Source organism: Centruroides vittatus, unplaced genomic scaffold, assembly GCF_030686945.1.
Source record: "Centruroides vittatus isolate TY-2023 unplaced genomic scaffold, ASM3068694v2 contig_1450, whole genome shotgun sequence".
Lineage (NCBI taxonomy): Eukaryota > Metazoa > Arthropoda > Arachnida > Scorpiones > Buthidae > Centruroides > Centruroides vittatus.
In genome coordinates this window covers 780,958-803,668 of record NW_027120902.1, presented here as the reverse complement: position 1 = coordinate 803,668, position 22,711 = coordinate 780,958, and the positions used below count along the sequence as shown (strand labels likewise).

Below are 22,711 nucleotides of genomic sequence, written 5' to 3'. Positions count from 1 at the left end.
AATTTCTGTATACTGATAAATACCCATAACAAATTAAAACAGGTTAGGATAAAGTCATGTATCTTATTTACTAAATTTAATAATCTCTTTTATAAATTTATATATCTTTAATATTTCTTAAAATACAGTTTATGGTTAAATTGACTCTAAATTACTTTAATTTTTTATTAGTAATTTTTCCTATAATATTTTAATCAATTAAATTAAAGGCCTATCAGTAAGCTCTGTAGATAAATAAAGTTATTAAATTTGCAATATATATATATATATAGAGTATTCATGAATTATGAAATAAATAAATATTACATTGTATTATTTGACAAGAGAAGAATTTTATCGAAAAACGTTCATATAAAATGCTATTTGAATTATTTAAAATTTTTTCTATATATAGTCTGTTGTTGCTGTAATAAAATATTTATTAAAAAACTATTCTAAAATATTTACGAAATATAAAAACTTTATAAAATTCGATAACTTTATATTAATATTTTTATTAAATTTATTCATTTTAATGATAATTTTAATTACTTTTTTTTAAATTCAAACAATTATTAGATTTATATATATATACTAGCTGACCCGGCAAACGTTGTTTTGCCATATAAATTATTTCTAGGTAATTTCTAGCTGACCCATCCACGCGTTGTTGTGGCTCAAAATGTATCTATTATAAATGTATAACACTTCCCCCGTGGGGGGAATTTCAAAAAATCCCTTCTTAATGTACATTCTCTTGACGTACCCTATTAAAACGCAATCAAAAACGCATCTAAAATAGTATAATAAAAGCCGAGTTCTTCACAGTAAGCCTTAATCCCGTCACTTTTCCCGCTGGGGAATATCGAAAAATCCCTTTTTAGTGTATATTCTGTTGACGTAACCTATTAAAACGCAATTAAAAACACAAAAAACCGCATTTAAAATAGTATAATAGAAGCCGAGTTCTTCACGGTAAGCCTTAATCCCGTCCATCTCCCCCACTGGGGGGAATTTCGACATGTATATTATATAAAAACACGTGCGTATTCGAATGCAACGTTGTGTCAAAATTTCAAAGGAATCGGTAGGAACAAACGAACGTTATATTTTATTTATATAGATAGATAGAATATGATCTGCTTCAGTCCATTCTCACAGAAAAGCATAATGCCTCACAGAAAAGCAAACTTCGGTCGTCGGAAGTTAGCGCCATCTGTTGGACATAAAAGCCTTAATCCATATATAAATATATTTTTGAAAGGGGGAAATGGTGTAGGGGTATGAAAAATAGATAGTAGCCGATTCTCAGACCTACTGAATATGCATATAAAATTTGGTAAAAATCGGTAAAGCCGTTTCGGAGGAGTACGGTAACTAACATTGTGACACGAGAATTTTATACATAAGATATTTTTCCATTACTTCGTACACTTCCACAGAAACAATTCTCTTTAGATAAAGAGATTTTTATAAAAATATTCATAAATTAAATCATTTTTTTATTTTAATGTAAACAATTACTAGATTCACTTCATTAATTTTTTATATATGTTTTTTATTATCTTCTTTACTTCTGTAGATACAGTTTTTCTTCAGATGAACACAGTTTTATAGATTATTCTGAGTAAAATTGATGAAAACATTTCAATTTTAAATCATTTATAATTATCACTTTGCATTTTATAGTATCCAACTTATAGCGTGACATTATAAACTATTTTAAATAGTTCCTTTAACGATTTTTATGTTACTATAATAAAAAGCAAGATTGTATTCAAGATTGTAAAGTAAGCAACATCTATTCTATGAAATTCTGACATTTCTATTTTATTTCTCTACACAACTTCAATTTATTTTCATTTTTGCTATCAAAATTTTTAAAAAATAATAATAATGTATATAAAATCTAATTTCAATTGTAATTTTATACAAAAATATATAAAAATATTTATAATATTTATTTGGTATTATTATTCAATTTATGATTATATTGGAGGCAAGTTTATTACAACAATAAATTTATTTTAAGATGATTAAACTGTTTTTATTTTACAACTTGTCTGTTTGTTTGTCTATCGCTAGGAGCATCTCCGAATCTATTTAGTGTAAGAAAACAAAATTTTAGGATTGTGTTCTAATTTTATTACGTTATTTTTAATATTGTTTTGTTTCAAAATTGTAGCTTTTTCGGGCTACCTTATGACTCTTCGCCATAGGATACTATAGAGTCATTTAAACATTTAATCAAATTAAATAATATTTTAAGAAAAAGTATTATAAATCCATCCTTAACATAAGTATCGTTTTATGATCGGATTTTATATTTATTACACTCAAACCCCTGAACGACGACCACTGACAGAACATAAAAAATGGGCGTTGCTCGGAGGTTCTTTCATATGCATTTTGTTCTTGGAAACTGTCCGCTGTTTACAGGTGACCATTGTTGGGGAGGCGGTCGTTACTGGAAGTTCGACTGTATACAATTTTTATAAAATTAAATTAAGTGAAAATATTATTATTACTGATTAGCTTTTCTTCGGCTTAATTTTAATCTTAAGCCATGATAATAATAATAATAATAATAAGACAATTAAATTATTCCTGGCTTTGATGAATAGAAACAATTATTAATAAAAGAAATAAAACAAAAATTTGATAGATATTCTTTCTAAAAGAGAAAATCTGGAACAGAAATTTTTAAAACTTTGAATTGATCATATTGCTTTTTAGACATGAAACAATAATAAAAATGAAAATATAAATTCTAAAAGTTTTATTTAATATTTTGTACTTTACATAAACTGTCTATGAGAATTTAGGTAAAAATTTTCTTTTAAATATTTAGTTTTTAAAAGAAACTTTTAAAATTTTACATGCAATAAAATGAGTGCTTTACCTTTCTATGTTTGAATATTTTCATAAATTCTTAACACAAATCTTAACGTTCTGGAGATATAAATCGACACTTTTATAAGTAAAATATTTTAATAAAACGTTTAACCATATTTTTCATATCTGTTTTTAATTAAAGTATTCTATATCTACCCGTAATTTTTCCATTTACGAAACATCGATTTTTACTTCATACTGATTAAATCTCTTATATAAATTAATAGGAACCTCTTCTGAGTCCATGTATGCATTAATTCGAATTCAGAATGAGTTTAAGTTTATTTAAGATCTTAATGTATTTTTTTAAATATCTCATTAAACACTCATATAATATGTTAACGTATCTCACAAAAGTAATTACAAAGCATTATTCAATCAAAGTTAATTGACTTTATAAGTCACTTATATAAATATTCATATGCCGTTATGTTCTAATATACTAATTCCTTTTTGCAATTTAATTATCAAATTTCTTAATAATAATAAGCATGATGATTTAGACTAGAATAAGTCAATACTAGGCCCGGATAGATAGAGCATTTAGCCTTATCCCGAACACAAGGTACTTCCAAAAACATATCTTTTATGTAAAAACATGTAGAGTGATGTAAATTAAAGTTTCTTTTGATAAGAGACGAAAACTTACTTTATTGATTTTATTTATATATTCTTATGTTTTTGGTAGTGGAACGGGTATAACATAACTAGTCTGGATTCTTTCTGTTCTTGTTCAGTACTAATTCAATCGATATACATCTACGAGTATCAATTTGTATACATATATCAATCCTAAAAATAAAATGTTTTCTGCTCAATCTTCAATTTTATACTTAAAATTTTATAGAAATCTTTATCATCGATTAAATTCCGACTAATATTTCTATTGTTGATATCAATAATATATTAAAATATTTAATTAAAATTATAGTTTGTCATGTAAACTAGTGTATAATCTTATTGATTTTATGCGTTTTCAGTCAATAAAATGTTAAAATTACATATGAATTGATTAAAACATGAAATATGTTGTATTAAGACATACATGAAACATATGTCTTCCTTATACAGCATACAGTGTAGTAATGTAGTGTATACAAAAGCTGTGTACTGTACTAAAGTTATACAAAATATAATACAGTAATAGGGCTTTAGGCCATAATATTTAAGACACCTTTCTCTCTATCAAATAAATAATAATGAATTTAAAAACGTCAAGCCTTAAATGGTACACTCGAAACGCGAGAATCTAAGCTTCAACTTGTTTAAATTATATGTAAATCCGCCCATGGACCCAATTTTATCTTGTAAATCAACATAATAAAAATGTAAAAGCCAAACTATTTGTGTTGCTGACTTCATGATTTTCTGTTTGATACAAAAAATAACGATGTACTTTTACATTAAGTAAGTTATATAAAAAATTTCGCTTATAGTCTTATTAAACTGCGGTGTTTAGGCAGATAAATCTGTGTAATAGACTAATTATAGTTGTAGAAAATTAATATATATTATTTTTAGGAGAAATAATTGATAATTACAATTAAATCATAAAACTAAATCAGATCACCGCTAATAATATTTGTTTAGACTGGTAAACACCATTCAAAGATTAACTTGGAAACAACATATACTTGTATTCATTAAACACATATTACACGAGAACAAAGTTATACGCTTACAGTGTATAGACGAAAACTTTATACATTATTCAAAATACAGTACACTATTCGCATTTAAATGATATAGAACAGAGAACAGTATATCAATGAATGCAATATAATCCCAATTATCATTTTCCAACAAACAAAGTGAGATAAAGCAGATAACAGAAAACACATAATAAAATATAATAAATTTAATTCTCTTAAAGACTTTATGACACTAACCAGTATGCATCATCAAACTGCAGTTATAACAAAAATTCAACACAGTAGGGCCTATTTAAAAATAAAGAAACTTAATATATTCACAGAGTATAATGTATTCAATAATTATGTATAACAGACAATTGCATTACCAAGTTTTTTACTTGGTAATTAAATTTTAAAATTTATTTAAATTCTATTTAAATAACATATTTAAAGTATGTTGAATAAGTGCAATATAAGTTTAGGAAGATTAAAACAGCATCATTTTGGTAATAGGAATATTAAAAAATTTACTGAATTTTTATATAATTTTTTCCGCATATAAAATATACACTGTATATATATTAAATATATTTTAAAATAAAATATCTAACTCCATCGTACACTAAAAAGTTATACACGTGAAAAAACTTTGGTTTGAAAAGAATTAATTTAAAAAATAAGAAAATTCCCAAATTTTTCACCGCAACTATATTACAAAATGCATAATTTTTTCCATTTTTTGGCCCTTTCCGTCCTGTCAGCACTTTTTTATTTCTTTCCGTCCTATGGGTAATAAGAGGGTATTTTAAACAAGCCTGTTGTGAGTTGGACCATGTCTACAATAGAACGAACGGATAGTGAGGAACAGAGCAGATATATCCAGATGGACTACCCTCCGAAAAATTTCTGGGGCTTTTCGCCCCGTTTTTATCCTGGTCCCACATAATTAGGGTGGTGCCTTAACCATTTTCGCCATCCGATCGTATTGTACCGCTAAAGGAGCCTCTTTTTCCCATACCTATCGTGGGTTCGGCCAGACCGACAATACTGTAGGAGCGACTGGGTGTCGAAGGACGGAGCCCGACATATCCGAGACTTGCCGCACATAAAAGATTCCTGGGGTGTCTCGGTAGGATTCGATACCGAGTCCCCCATAGCGGTAGGCTAACACCTTAATTCAATCGCCAATACGCATAATTTACAGGATGTTAAATTAACATATTTATAAATTACATGTCTATTCTGCATCCGTAATATGTAAGGAATATTCTACTTCTAAAAATATCTTATGTAAGAAGTTAAAACAATAAATCACTGTAATGGAACCAAGTGTAGATTTACAAATGTCAAAGGTTTTAAATGAAATATGTACAAAAATACAAAATAGTAATTAATTTCTATTAATGATCATTATCAGTAGAAAAATTTAACGTATAAAGACAAAATGCTTTTCTTTACGTTACTAAATACATTTCTGAAAATCTTTAATTAAATCTCTTCTATATCGAATTCGATTCTGAGTATTTAATTACAAAAAGGCTCTAAAACCAATGATTAGATCTGAAGAAATATAAATTGAATTGACCAACAAAAATGCCTGATAAAAAGACCAAAAGTCCTTATTTATGACAAGGACCAGAGGAAGAACTGGAAGATTTATTATGGGAATAATAATAATAATATTTGTTTTAAAACTTCTTCCTCGTAGGTAAGAACTAAGAGGGCTTATTTTAGCAGGCCCATTATGGGTTCGGTCAGGCCGACAATGGAGCGGCTGGAGGGTAAGGAATGGGGTTCGACATACCCTATCCGGACATATCACCCCTCGAAAAATTCCTGGGGTTTTTCGACCGTTCGGTTTCGATTCCGGGTCTCTAGAGCGGTGAGCTACCTTAACTATTCGGCCATTCGGCCGTCGATTTATTATGAGAAAGTTACAACAGTAATTTTCTCATTCCTTTCTCAACTTTATATTCCCCGAAATAATATAATTGATATCAATATACAATATATTTGATTTAAGACATTTAAAAAAGTTTTATACAATCAAATTCCATTAAGAAGTTATTTTAACCAAGTCATCTTGCCTGCTGGGCATGAGAGTAGCTATTCAATATTTTCGCATATGCTAAATATAACTAGATAAAAGTGCATGTTGTAATATTAATAATTAACTTTTATGCGTTCTAAAATGAATTTTACTTATGAATAAAATAAAATATTTTAATTTTAAAATCTACATTCCATTAACTGAATATTTGATTTAATATCTTCTAAAATCTTACATTAAAAGAAAATGTCTTAAAATACATTTATTCATTCAAAATCATGAATATTAAATAAATATAAAATTCGAAAATTTAATATAAAGATCAAAAATGGGTTTATTTTTGTTGTTAACGAACTTTATATTTGTAAAGAATAAAACTTTTTTTATTTAAAAATTATCTTTTAAATATTTCATTTTTTTGTGTAGGATTGAAATATTTTGAAGAAATTTATCAATAAAATTTAATTTTAAAATTTTCTCATTCAGATTTATAACAATGATGATTTTGGCCTTTTTGTGCTCTCAGAGCGGTAAAGGGCCTAAAACCACAAAGAAAAAAAAAACAATGATGATTAATTGCTGATTTTGTAATTTATAACTATTGCTTTTATGATGACCTATTACAAAAGCGTAACAATTATGGAGGGGCTCGGGACTAGGGCCTCGCCAGCTCCTCCACACTTTCGTATGACGTAACGCTCCAGTTTATCACATTTCCATCCTCCTTATGCAATTGGAATTATTTAAATTAATTTTTTAAAGTAAAATTATTATTTTTGGTAGCACCAAAACTCCAGTTTGGTACTGTGCTACTCCAGTAACCTGTGTTATTTTATTAAATTTTCTGAATATAAAATAACTTTTTTGGAATTTAATTGTTTTTTGATTGTTATATAACGGAGTAAAAATTCGTATTATATTGATTACATTATATCATTAGTATTGACTTATCAATGACATATCAATACGAACAATAGTTTTGATATTTGAAACTTCAAAAAATAATTTTGATTCATCTCTTATGCAAAATGATTTCAAATTATTTATTAATATGAGTCAATTTTCTATAGTTTTGTTCCAAAATTTTTGATTTTCTCTGATTTTTGAATTCTCTTAGAACAATGGAGGATGCCCCAAAAGTTGGGCAATAAAAACAAATTGTTCTAGGCTTTAAGAAAAAAGGGACCCCTAAATAATGTTTTTTTTTCTTTACTTTAATATAATAATTTAATTTACAATAGGACCCCCAATACGTATTTTGCCCCAGGTCCCAGTTACCATCTGGGTAGCCCTAAGCAACTGTGCAAATGTTTAATTTGTGGAAGAAAAACTTAGTAAAAACAATACTTAAAATTAATTTGCGGACTCATCACTCGCCATTCCTCATACATTTTAATGTATTGAGAGTCACTCTGTCCATAACACTTGAAATTTAGATGAACTGTGCCTAATGAAAAATTCAATATAATGTTACATCATTTAGATTTAATCACTGTTATGCTTTATAAATTATTTTTTATCTATATTTTTTATGTTATAGTCTATAATACGTACGATTTTCTCATACATCCTGAAGAATCCGGGTTCGAATTCGATTTAAACTTTCACAAATTTCACTTTCCAGTTTGGTTGACCCATCGCTAGTCTTTCTTTTCTTCATGTATACAAGCTGAATTTTTAAATCTAGTATTTTGAAAACTATAGACACACGTGTCCTATAATAATTTATTTTATTTTATTTATTTATCTAAGCAAAAAATTAGACAAAGGGCTATTGTTTCCATATTATCTTCCTAATTACACAGTCTGGTTCTCCGAACATCCGAATCCTATGAAAGAGTGAGTAGATGTACAAACAGAGAGTTAAATGGATGAATAAACGGATAAATGCACGAATGGACAAATCGAATTCAAAACTTCAACACTAGGTCTTTTGGTTTCCGAGAAATCTTCCGGTTAAATATGGCAAACAAACGGATGAACAAGAATACAAAAATTATTTTTCAAGTCGTTAAAGATTTCACTACAATACACTTAAAACATCTACAAGCGTTAATTTTTATCTGCAGTAATTAATTTTTTAAAAGTAACATTGCAATTTTTCTATATTTGCATTTTAAAAACAAGTAGAAAGTTCAGATGTACAAAATAATAAATAAATAAATTTATAATAATAATAATAATGTAAAGATTAAAATATACATACGATAGTTTATTTAAGTTCGTTTATAACAAATCAAATATTACATATTCTACAATAAGTATCCACGGCACTTCAGAATTTAACGCTTCAGTAAATTAATACGATCTTTTGGATTTAGTTTAAATATCAGTCAATAGATGGAAGCACACTGTTATGACTACCATTATTAACTTTCAATTCTTTTTAAAATCGAAATACCCGTGCATTATTATTCTACTTGATCACATTTATATTCTTTTTATTTTGGGTTTTTTTTTTTTTTTTTTAATTTTTGAAACGTTTCCAAATACACCTATACATATATCATGTATTCTCTTTCTAGAAAATTTGAAAAGTTTAATAGAAATTCTTTGTCTACAAATCTTTTCATTGTTATATATTATACATTTAATTTTATTTTTGAAAGTTTTATTTATCAGTCTATACAAAAAAGCAAGCTAAATAGAAAATTTGATATTAATTTCTTATTCTCAATCATACAAAATGCAATTTTGATGCACCAAAATACTCTTAACTCATAAATGGAAATTTAACAACTTGCTGAATAATCTATATTTTTTTAAAAATACATCTAAGAAATTTAATCTCCTTAATAAAAGTATGTTGAGGTTTATAAAAGAGATTAATGTTAAACAATGCAAGATATTTGTTAATCAAACTCACTGTTATAAAATTTTTAATTAATAAGATGGCACAGTAAGGATGTAACTATAGAAATTAAACATTTATCGATGAATTACAATTTCACAACAGAAATGAATATCAAAAATACTGTAATAATCTTTCAGTTATGTGAAAAACAAAAATGTGTTCTGTAAATGTGTCAAATAAAAAAAAATGTAAGATTAATTATTATTTTTTATTATTAAAATTTGCATATCAACTTTGTATCTTACAAAATTTTCAGGATTTGAACAATTAAAATATACAAAATACAATTATTATTTTTACCAACATTTAAAATGTTTCAGTAACATTTAATGTGTAATGAAATACTTCAGTCTGACATTTATAATAATATAAAAAACGGACAGAAACTTGCTCCTGTCTATTATTGATATATGAAAGCTTTCAATTGATTTAATTACAAAACAAAATTTAAATATAATACAATCAAATGTAGATATTTAATACTAAAGTAAGTTATTCTTATATATATATATATAATTCCAGAAAAGGCTGACAATTTATATATATAATAAATTGTCAGCCTTTTCTGGAGAAAATCTTATGATTAGTGAACTTTTGAAAACTATTAACAATAAAACAAATTAATAGAAAAAATAATGTAGAAAATTTAGTATGCTTCTTAGAAATTTTAATTTTGTTTCATTTACTAAGAAGAAATAGAACAAGAAAATTTTATATATAAAAGTATAAAGTTTAAATATTTTAAAAAGTAAAGTAGAATTATTTAAAACCAAGGATCCCATCCAAAGTAAATTCGACTCAGTATACGTGAATCTGTGGCTTGATCAATTAACGATTTGACCTGTTGTTTCACACTCAAACCATTCTTAGGTAGGTTTTGACGAAGTGATTTTCTATCTCCAAGACACACATCTGTAAAACGTTGGAAAATAGGTTTGTTGGAATGACCCAATCTCAGTTCATCTTTTGTGATATAACATGGATTAATTCCTTCGAGTTTTCGCTTTGCAAACAAAATGCGCTGTTTGGGGTACCAGTTAAAATCACATTCAGAATGATTGGGATCATCGCTTTCGGTATTGCCAGGATAAACATTTATGTCACTATCAACATTTTCATCAACTTTTCCAATAATTCTCTTTTGTTTTAATGCATTTTCCTGCCAGTTTACTGTAGGTTCTTTAATGAAAATGTCCATTGTATTCAATAGTATATCAGCATTATTTCTTAAAGCACTTAATGCAGAAATCATAGTAGCTTCAATTACACCTTTCTCCTTCAAAGGTAACATTAAATTAAGATATTGATTAGTTAAACGAAAAGGTACAAGTTCTGGAATAGGCAAAAACTGTGTTGCAGTTCCAAAAGCATGACCAAAATCAATTCCAACTTCAATGCCAGTAGTAGTGCTAACTAAAAAATTTCCTGTATGTCTATCACCGATTCCCAATAACCATTGGGATATACATAAAACTGCATGAGAAGTGATAAAATTATATCTAAGAATAACAAATGCCTCTAAAGATGAACTAAATTTCAAAAATGCTCGTCTGAACAAATCCCAAGGAATCATATTTATACATTCAATGAATTTTTTATTAACTTCTGTATCTGCAATTTTGTAAATATTTTCATAAAGTAATGGTATACTTTTATCTCTGCTGTTTATTTTTGAAAGTAAAAATTTATAAAATGTTATTTTTGGATCCGATTCCCGAAATGATTCTTTCTCTTTATCAGTCATTGCATCTTTCAGGAAAGATCCTAAGACATTTGTGTTATCAACCCACTCAATAAGGCCAATTTTTGTGGTCAGAGGAATCACTTGGTACGTTTCTAACCTTAACTTGTTTTGGAAACAAACAGCATTACATTGATAAATATCATTCATTACATCAAAAAGTTGTTCAATACGATTATCTTGTCTAAGATCCTCTCCAGATTTTACTAAGAATTTATAATCTTTTTGATCATTGCCACGTATTGTCAAGCAACGAGGTTTGGTAAGAGATGACAAAATATCAACCTTTTGATCAAAATTACAAATCTTTACATGATGTTCAGGAATTGGTTTTCTTTTCCCAGTATACTGTCCTGGTATTTCAATATCCTCAGAATATTTTATTGAATGGAATTCACTTAACCAATCTGAAAAATCTCTAAGTTTAGCTTCTTTATTCATTTCAGAAATTGCTGTTATTTTTTTTAATAAACTTTCATATTTTACACTAGCTTCTTTTAGTGACATTGATATTAATTTATTTCCATCTTTTCCAAATTCAGAAAACACAACAGAACCACAAACCTTTGCAACTTTTAAATGTAGTTTTCTTTCTTTCATTTTGTCTCTAGGATTATAATTAAAAAGTTCATGGCATAATTTTTTATACAATTTCACTATTTCATTTTTATCACCTTTATCTTTTTTCATTTGAAGTATTTCTTTAAAGTATTCCTTATAGAGCAATTCTGGTACAGACAGAGAATCTAGAGCATTTACAAATTCATCAACTAATTTCAATTGACTTAATGAAGATTTCAATTTCATTACAAATTCTTTGTTTTCCTTTCCTTGCAAAGAATCAGGAAATTTATACGTTTCATAGCTCAGCTTAAATGGATATACTAATGCATTTGGAAAGTTAGTTCCTATTTCTTTTATAATATACTGAACTGCAGTAGCTTCTGGTTTATCTAACAATGTAAGTAGTTGAGTAATCCAAGATAAAAACATCCAACAAGGAACAACTTTTGACTTTGCAATAAATTCAGGAATAGTATCAGGATATACTTCAATAATTTGTAATAATCGAGGGAATAATTTAATTGCATTTAAATTGCCATTTTTAAGAGCATTGAGTAGAGAGTTTGTTAAAACTGAAGGGTAAGTTTCAAATGATAACGATAACGTCTTTTCTTCTTCTTCTTGCATTCTTAAAATTTTATTACAGTAATTTGCAAATTTTAAATATGTTTCTCCAATTGTAGCTTGATCAAATTCAATCATTTTTTGTTCAACCTCTTGGATTATATCAATCGCTCTGCATTTATATTCATAATTCTTACAAAACAGATCAATTTCTAATTTTGACTTTGATTGAATGGAAAAAGTGTCTGTTAATTCTTGAATTTTCTCAGCATGAACATCATTATACTTTACAATATCTGCAGCCATTTCTATAATTTCACTTTGTAGTAAATAATGGTTCATTGTGGAAACATCTAATTTTTTTGGAAAATGAAGATCCAATTTAGCTAATTGTTTATGAGCACAAAGTAAAGTATCTAATTGTTCTGGATAATTCTGATTCTTAGCTTTCTTTAAATCTATTTTACAATATAAATGTATGCAATTTATCCAGTGATGATCAGCTTTTAGTTCCTTTGCTATTTGTTGTGACCATTTGAGATGTTTAACTGCTACTTGTAAGTTTCCCTGCAACAATGCAGCTTCTACAAATTTTAATTTCATTTTTAATCTTTGTTCTTTTAAAAACTTTTCGCTATCAAAATATGAGTTTGGTTCACTATCAACAATTGAAGTATCCATACTTTCTTCTAAACTGAAACTTGTGGATTGATTATTTGTTTCTTGCAACTTACTTACAATTTTTTCCATATAAAGTGATCTGTTCATAATTATATCATCCCAAATATTAACAGAATCAAATATATCAGGATATCTCTTCAGCCATCTATCTGTAAGGTTTTTGAAATGATATTCATCAATATTTCTATAAGTGTCTATAAAATTTAAAAATTCTTGCAGTTCAATATGTTTCTGCAGAGACTGCAATTTTGTTTTCCTAATAACAGGCATCAAAACATTAAGGCTGGACCATTCTTTTAAAAAGTTCTGAAGACATAACTGAGAATAATACTGAGCACGATCATAATTTTCTTGGATAATATATAATAATGTTAATTCTTCAGAAAAGTTTTCTTCTAAATATTTCTTTTTATTTTCTTCTTTCAGAGCAGAATCAATAAAACAAAGTAAGGACTGATCATTTCTATTTTCTATTAACAATTTTAATTTGGATTTGATTAAAAATGGTAAATAATGCTCTTGATAATATGGTTCTTCCCAAATTTTATTTAAGTTTGGCTGTTTCTGATGTTCATCAAGACGGTTTATTATACTTAACTGAAGAAGATCCCATTGAGTTAAGTAATCATAACATTGAAGTATTGCATTGTCCCATAAATCAATTTCTGCTTGATTTGGCTCTTCAGCAGACCATTCAGTTTGATCGTAGAGTTTACTATAAATTTTCACGGCCGACAAATACTCTCCTCTTGATTCAAATTCTAATGCTTGCTTAGTTTCTTCTTGAATATTCAACGAATTACTGAATATTCCATGAACAGAATCATAATCACTTAAGGATTTATAAATTTCTGCCATTTTAAGCCATATAGATAATTCATCAGAAATTAAAGGTTTATTTAATTTTATTCTTTTTGCAGGATTGCTAGATTTAAAGTTATTGTAACAAATAAGATGATCTTCTAAAAGTAATATTCCAAGACTTTGTTTATGACTAGCTTGTGATGATGTACTAATTTGCTCATAATCAATATCCATTTCTTTCACATCACAGTTTAAACATTCGTGACAAAAAGCAACAAGTTGAGGATGATAATGTATACTTTTCTTTAGAATTTCATTCAATGCACTTGATAAGCTTCTACAAAATTCTGAATATTCTGTCACTATATTACTTTTCATGTAACAACAAACAGATGATATTAATGATTGGAAAAGCATTCTACAAATTTCATCATCATGTTGGGCAAGAGCCTGAAGTGGAACAATTATAGATGAATAGTTTATTTCAATATCAGGTAAATCTCCTATACGATACTGTCGATAAATTGTGACTTGACCTTCTCTCTGCTTTTTCTGCTCTTTTTCTCTTTCCTGTCTTAACTGTTGTTTTCTCATTTCCATTCGAATAAAATGTAATCTGGTCTTCTCTCTATCTTTCAAAAATCTTCTTCTCAAATGAAATGTATTAGATGATGAAAGTTTCTCTATTTTGTTTTTGGATGTATCTTGATTTGAATTTCTGTTCTTTTCATCTCTGTTTGGAATTTTTTTTGTATCACTTCCAATAGTGAAAAGTAATGACGACGACGTGGATGAAGATCCCCAATCACCCAAAGTATCAATTGAAGTTTGAGTCAACCAATTAAATGCTTTTTTGGATGCTTGTTCTTGTGTAGGATCAAATTCTCTAACATCTACAGTAGATCTGATCTGTTCATCTATATTTTTTACGCTTGTTTCAGAAAAACTAGTAGCAGATGACAGAGAATCAACAAACCAAGGTGTTAAAGTAGCATGACGTTTCTTCCATGATGACGATATTGCATAATTTTGAAATGCACATGTAGATAGTGGATTTTGAAAGATTTTTAGATTATAATCAGGACTTTTTGAAGTCATCTCCATTAAAAGAAATGTTGAATATTGAAGAAACATGTGTTCAATTTCTGGAGAATACATTTTCTGTAGAACTGCTTTAATTCTGGAAAAAGTCTCAGCTGGCAAATGATTATTTTGACTCCAAAAGTTATGAACAGTAAGCCGAAGTGTTAAATCAGAATCAGCGAGACCATACAAAAGCATTTCTTTTGCATATCTACTAATTTCTTTTTCTTTTATCCCATTCTTTGTATTAAATTTCTCATAGGCATGCATCATTATTTCATACATCACTTTTCGGCAAATTGTTTCAGCACTCTTATGAACTTTAGAGATTATTGGAAATACATTAAGCATTTTGTCAGTATCTAATTCTTTTAATAATTTTTGAAGTATATTTAATGAATTGAATTGAATCGATTCATCTCTATGTTCTAACATATTCAGAAGTCCTTGATTTTTAAGTTCTGCAAAAGCATTTTCAATATTTTCAACATGAGAATTTATGATTTCAAGGATTTGTTTTCTAAATATACCATGCACATTAGGCAACATATATAATATTTTATTCAAGAATGTGCTATCAATAAATAATGGGAAGTGAGTATTAATTTTATAAAGGCAAGTTAAATATTGACCCTTTGCATTCAATGAAGAGATTTCAGTTTTTACTATTTTACAGAATTCACTATAAATATCATCATCTTTATCAAAATAATATTTCATGCTCATACCACAAACTTCTGATGCTGATTCATAAATTTCTTTGTATTTGTTTTTCAGGTTTACAGTTAATGTTTTTAAAAGGCTTATTTTATCTATTCTAGATGTATTTTGATAAGGATCTAATCCATTTGACACTACAATTCCAAATAATTGAATTCCAACAATATTATCTTTTACTTTTGTATCTAGATTTCTCATACTTTCAAAAATAATGTGTGTTGGAATATCAAGTTGTTCTTTCCAACATTGTACAACTGTTTTTATCATTTCTAAGTTATTTCGGAAAACATCCTTACGTATATGAAAACATTTACTCATTAAAAATTCTAGAAGTCCACTTGCTGCATGTCGACCAATAGAGGAATCTTCAGGAATTGCTATTGAAGACCAAGACAACAATACAACCATTAAGTCAAGGATGAAGTAATTTATTTCCCTTCCAAAAGTTGCATTCAAAATTAAATTAATTAATGGTTGCAAAAGAAATGCTGCATAAGGTTTAAAAATTTCTGCATTGTTTATGAATAATTTAGTTAAAAAAAGTTTGACATTTCTATGAACTGAATAATCTTCTAATTTCTTGCATAAATTATCTAACCATTTTGGTATTTCTTTAGGTTCAGAAGATAATATTTGAATTTTTTCCATATGTTGTACAAGCATGGTGAGAGAATTCATACATTCATGCTGATTCAAATCATCAATTTCTAATTCGACTGTAATATTTGAAACTAAATCATTATCTTTTGCTTCATTACTTGGATTTGAATCTATTTCTTCTTTTCTATTTTTATTTTTCATATCTTGAGAAAATGCTAATTCTGAAGAACTAAAATCAAACTGGCTAACATCATCACTAAGACTACTACCAGATAAATATTGTGATGGTGCATATTTTAAAGATGAGGCAAAATTTAGAGTTTTATTGGAATTTAATTCTCTATTTTCATGTCGAACAGAAATAAATTTTCTTCTTCTTTCTATGGTATCAAGTTCAATAGGAAAAGTGTATTCCTTATTTAAATCTATAATATTTTCCCAGATATATTCACCTTTGGCAAAATTTTCTTGGAATAGGAATGTTGAATAAAATTTTGAATCAGTTTGTGTACAACATATGATTGCAATAACTGCATTGTAAGCTGCACAACAATATTTTCTGCAGAGCTCTTTTGATATTGATTCACCTTCCAAATTTTCCTTTCTTGCAGCAATAGCAGATCCTGTTGCTTCTCTTGTAAGTTCTTGTCCATATGAGCAGTTAATTTGAGATTCTTTTGAAACTTCTTCTTTTGATAAATATGTATATAATATTTCAATAAGTTGAAATGCACCAATTTTAGAAACAAGCTGAATTTCATTTGAACTTTTACGTTTGCTTTTAACAATCTGCATAATTTCTTTTATGTGATCTATAAAGAAATATTTTAATGTTGTTTTAGAAATCATGCCAAGTATAACTCGACAGACTCTTTCCATAATATGAATTCTCATATCACTAGGATATAATCCATCCTCGAGAAACATCTTTAATGGAACTTCAGCAATCAATCTTTCTTTATTAGGATCAGTTCTCTTGCATAACTTTTTAAAACATTTTTGAATATTCTCTTCTAATAAATGTGTTGATTCTCTGCACATTATCTGGATCACAAACTTTAAAAGCATTTCATTTCCTGTTAATTCTAAAGCTATTAGGAGTTTTTTAAATGCTAAGTGATAGTCATTATATTGTGAGCTGCCTGGTTTCAGTTCACTAGAATATAATGGAAAATGATTTGTAAATAAATCATTAAGAGCAGCTTGTACTTTACACAAAAATGCATCACATAAGAAGAATGGGAGAAGATCAAGAACAGATATTTTAAATTCTAGTGACATTTCACTCTTTTGTAGTAATGTTATAAATGAAAAAAATATTGAATTAGAATCGTAATTAACACTTCCTTTTATAAATGATGAATCAATTAAAAATATTTTAGTAATTAGTGTTATAATATCATTTTGTAGATCTATGTCACAGCTTTCTTCTAAACACTGTTGTAGTCTTGACCACTGACACATTATACTATTTATTATATCTTTACCGTATCTATGTCTAAATTCTTTTACTTTTCCAATAGAATCAAGAATTCCTACTAAAATTTTAAGAACAGTTGTTTTTGATTTATTGATATTATTCATTAAAGAAAAAATGAAATGTCTTGAATTTATACCAGCAAATAGTGAAATTTCTTGTTGATAAGTAGAAAACATAATGAGACCTCTTCTTGTTTTAGTTTTAAGACTTGACACATACAACTGTTGCTCTTCTAATAATTTTTTTAAGAGATCTTCACTTGAAATATCTAATTTTAATGCTAATGTCAAAATTTTCTTTCCAAAATTTAAGACAGATGGATTTAATATAGGAATACAACAGCCAATTTCAGTTTCTAAAATACAGCTCTCCCAAACAGATGATAACATATCACAAGCCAATTTTTTGGATTTATTACAATTTTGTTTTGGCCAAAGTTTGTTTTCAATTAACTGTTCATAACCTGATAACATTTCTTGAATTTCCAGAATCTTCAAATCCTTATCATTCAAGTTTAATGGAAAAAGATTATATATATTGCATTTGGATTGAAGATATTCATAAAGATGTTCATTAAAATTGTTATATAAAGGTTTTGGCATATATTCACAGAATACTTTCAATAATGTTCTTGTTTCTTTAGGAAATTGATTAAAGATATAAGTATCTGTCATGTCAAATCCAAGAAATTTCGGATTAAGAACTGAAGAATAAATACAGTTCCAAAAATTTATGCTCCAGAACGTTGATGGAATTGTATTTAATTGTAAGTGATAATTTTCAACTATTGTAGTTACAAAATTTATTAATCTTACAATAATAAAGCAATTTAATCTTAAATATTCATCTTTTTCTTTGGGTGATAATATTTGCTTTTTAATAGATTCATGAGTGAAAAATGTTTGAACTCGCTGATCAAAATCAATGCATAGAGTTTTTAAAAAAAATTCAATAGAAGGAAAAAATTTCGATTCTTTATTACTTGCATCATTGAAAATATCTGATAACTGCAAAACACTTTGACCAAATACCCAATAATAACAATCAAGCATTGTATGTAGACCTTCTAACCAATTAATAATTGGTTTTAGTCCATCATTTGGATTAAAGCTTGGTACAGTATTTGACATTTCTGATTCAAAACAATTCAAAAAGAATTTTTTTCCTTTTGTTTCTAATAAATGAGAAAAATAATCTTTACATTCATTAAAACCTGATAAACATGGTGCTAATTGAAATACAAGTTCCATGCATTTATGTCTACATTCACTCTGCAAACATCCACAATTTTTTAAAATCCATTCCACAACTTCTGGCAAAACAGCATCATCAATATTTCTTAATGGTCTCCTTTTCTTTGATGTCTTACTTAAAAGTTTTGCTTTTACTTCCATTATTCTTTCTAAATGATTTAGAGCTTGTTTACATTTGTCTTGAGTTCCTAAAATTTTATCATCATAATGAGCAATAGCAAGACTTTCTATAAAATGAACTGCTATTTCTAAAGTAAATTTATCAACAAGAGATTCTTCTTCTCTAAAAATTGTATATATACTATTAAATGCTAATGCTGCTCCTAACCTTTTGTATGGATTAGGATGCAGGCTGTAATTATACAAACAATTCAAAACAACATTCATTCCAATGGGGTTTTCTTCTTGTTCCCTTATTGAAGTTTGCTTGATTGACCACTGTACAAATTCTTTAAGACAGCGGGCACTGAAATCTCTGAATACTGCATCTTTAGACTGGACCAATCCATCCCAAATAACCTGAACAAACTGTTTTGTTTCATCACTATTTATCATTCTTTTTGTTGTAAACCAGTGAATTAATTGAAAAGTGAAAGGTTCAAACAACTTTCTAGCAACTTCATCAACATCACATGCCAGTTGAAGTAATGCAGGTAATACATTTTTATACAATTTTTTCATTGAATATCTTGCTTGCAATTCAGGTTGTTGTTCTGCTCCACAACCAACCATAAATGTCACAACAGCATGTAACAACTCACATGCAGCAACTTTTGTTTGTCTTTGACTTGCTGTTGTTGAAAGAGTCACAATTCGTGGGAGAAATTTATCTAAAAATATTTCCAACTTTACATCAACGAAAGGTAAGTAAAATTTTAAATGATTCTGCTTATTAATATCCCATGCTACAGCAACTTCATGTATCTTTATTTTATCAGCAGATATCATCGCAAAATTATATTGATTGCCAACAGATCCTAAAAATTTTAAAATTCGATGCTGTACTTTAATTAATTCAGATTCATGTAAATCAGTTTGTTTTATTTTTTTATATTGACTAATTTTTAAAGGTAATTTTTTCTTTACAACTAAAGACTGCTTAGTAAATGTATGAATATTTTTTAAAGGCTGAAGTGAAATATTATCACTTGCTAAGAAATAGTCATTCAAACTTGGTAAAAGTTTGGGATAATGCTCTTTTAACAATTCAGAAGGTAAAGAATATAACCATGTCTCTAATGCATCTAAGCAAGACATTGCTAATGGCAGATAACTAAGACCCAACTGAAGAGAAATCTGTACAGCAGGAATTAAAATATTAATTTCTGACTCCACAATTTCAGTTGGCAATGAAAGAATAACTTCTATACATGATGCAAGAAGTTCATCCTTGAATTGTTGCAAATATATAACAACTTCTCTTGAGAATTTAGCAAATAATTCAAAAGCTATCAAACAATCTTTCTCTGACATACTTATTTCTTCCTTTGTTTTTAATTTCTTAACATGCTGGAAATATCTTGTTTTCTTACATATTGTTAGACACACAGTTATTAATTTATAAAATCCACTAATGTATGGATTTTTGTTTATAAATTGAATAATTTCTAACCCAAAAATGAGAATCCACTTTTCAAATAATTCATTATGTCGTGATATAAATAAATCCTTGAAAAAATCAACAATATTCATGAAAACTCTAAAATCTTTTGGTTTACTCAGCTGTAAACCATAAAACGGATCAGATACTGTGCTGTATAGTTCAGAAGTCTCAAACTGTTTCAAGTTACTATCTTTTATTTCACCATCTTGCATAGAATGAGTAGTTGCTAGGTCTAGTTTCTTCAATAGAGTAAGTACTACTGAAATAATTTCATCATATATTAATTGAAGGAGATTATGTCGATCTTCCAATGAAATGCCAATATGATTTAATTCTTTATTTCTTACAATGTAAAGAAGATTTACCCATAAGGAACTGTAACTTTTACTTGTTATATCTCTAGGATTTTTTAGTTCTAAATTATCTCCACTCATATTTTCTTCTCTTGCCTCAATTTCAAACCTTACAGGATATGAGCAAGTTCTTATAATTCCTTGATGAATAATTTTATTTAAGAATCCTTTGAATTGTGGACCTTTAGAATGTACAGCCAAAAATAATTTGATTAACGAATTATAGCATAAAAAATGATATGGTGATGGGAGATAAGGAAAATTCTGAATCTGAAATACTGCTAATTTTTCAAGATAACTAAGAGAACTTTCTGAAATTTCCTGTAATTGTAAAACAATACTTGACAATGAATCCAGAAAACTTGGTAAAATTTGAATTCGTTCATCTAATATTTTTTCCTCATTTAAACAATGTTGTTCACTTTTCTTAATTACATCATTAAGCATATACTTTACATCCTTTTCGGTCAAATATAATTTACAAACTTTTGCAAAATATCCAAAACCTCGAATGGCTGTAGAAACTCTACGAATATTCTCAGAACATTTTATCATTAACTGAAATTTTTCTATAAAAAATTTAAATATTTCAGCTTTACAAGAATCTTCATAATTTTGTTCCAACATATCAGAAATCTGTTTAAATACTGCATCAAGAGCATTATAACCTAAAGACCTAACTTCCCTATTAGAATGATTTGTCCAAATTTCTATGATGTTGTAAATGTTCATACCGTCCTCGTATAGAAATTGTGCCAAGAGCGAAGCATGTGACGAAAGCAACATTAAAGATGCTTTAGCCATATCGTATGTTTTAACATCACGTTTCGACAAGATTATACGTATAAATTTAAATAACTGGTAAGCTTTTTCTGTATCTTCGGTATCTTGAAGAGGAAACTGATACATAAATTCATTGAGTCCTTGAAGACAGCCAACAATAATACTACTTTCAGATTTTTGATTGGACGTTGTATGAAATTTTAAATCCTTTAAGTACCAATTTAATAATCGTTCCGAACACAACCGCATACAATCGGGATAATGCCGCGAGGAAATTCCTAAAAGGTAATAAGCTTGTTGCTTCACAGTAGGTGATATTTTTGAAGATGCCTGAGCCAAATATTCAATAATTTTATTAACTATTTTTTGGAGATTAAATTGTTCCGACGAAATCGTTCCACTGCACAATTCTAAGACTTTTATCAGTGCAGATAAAGCTAAAATCTTTACTTTTGCTACCTGATTTCGTAGAAAAATTGAAAATACGACATCTTTGACCGTAATTCCATACTGTACTACTTTATTTCCTATATCAATAAGAAACGAATTTAAAAATTGGAGAGCTTCAATCAAACTGTCTTTCAACGAAGGTGTGTTAACAGCTTCTTCTAAGAAACGTAAAAATCCATCTTCTTTTCTCAAAATCAACGAACAGACATAACTACGATCTTTTTCTGATAAAGTACCACGCAAACAAATTTCACTGATGTCTTTAATTACGTATATACTCGAATTTCCTTCATCTTTCTGATGTTTTATAAAGTCAGTTAACTTCAAAATATTTTCGTGAAGACTATTCGTAATTTCGTTCATTTCTAATATTAAAACTTACGCGTGTCACTTCTAAACTAACTCGACATCCACTGATACTACAAGTTTCTTTTTGGCGGAATCCATTTGCAAACAAGTGTTGCCAGATATTTTTGCGATAAATGTCATCACGTACTCCACGAAATTAGCCAAAAATCCGCCAAATATTTTTATTGAAATTTCTTACATTCTTGTATATATTTTACATACCTTAAAACCGCGATGACCAACCTTTAGTCTACCTCAAGAAAATTAATTAA

General features: G+C 27.7%; 1 protein-coding gene across 1 annotated transcript; it reads right to left on the bottom strand.

Annotated features, from left to right (window-relative positions):
* Positions 1–10,168: 10,168 nt before the first annotated feature.
* LOC136968347 (DNA-dependent protein kinase catalytic subunit-like) lies at positions 10,169–22,511 on the bottom strand. The gene has a single exon (XM_067262350.1). It carries the CDS (start codon positions 22,452–22,454, stop codon positions 10,176–10,178), a length of 12,279 nt encoding a protein of 4,092 aa, XP_067118451.1. The 5' UTR covers positions 22,455–22,511; the 3' UTR covers positions 10,169–10,175.
* Between the last annotated feature and the right edge of the window lie 200 nt (positions 22,512–22,711).

Excerpts from the sequence above, each read along its gene's own strand:
- LOC136968347 (XM_067262350.1), bottom strand. The coding sequence starts at position 22,454 with ATGAACGAAATTACGAATAGTCTTCACGAAAATATTTTGAAGTTAACT.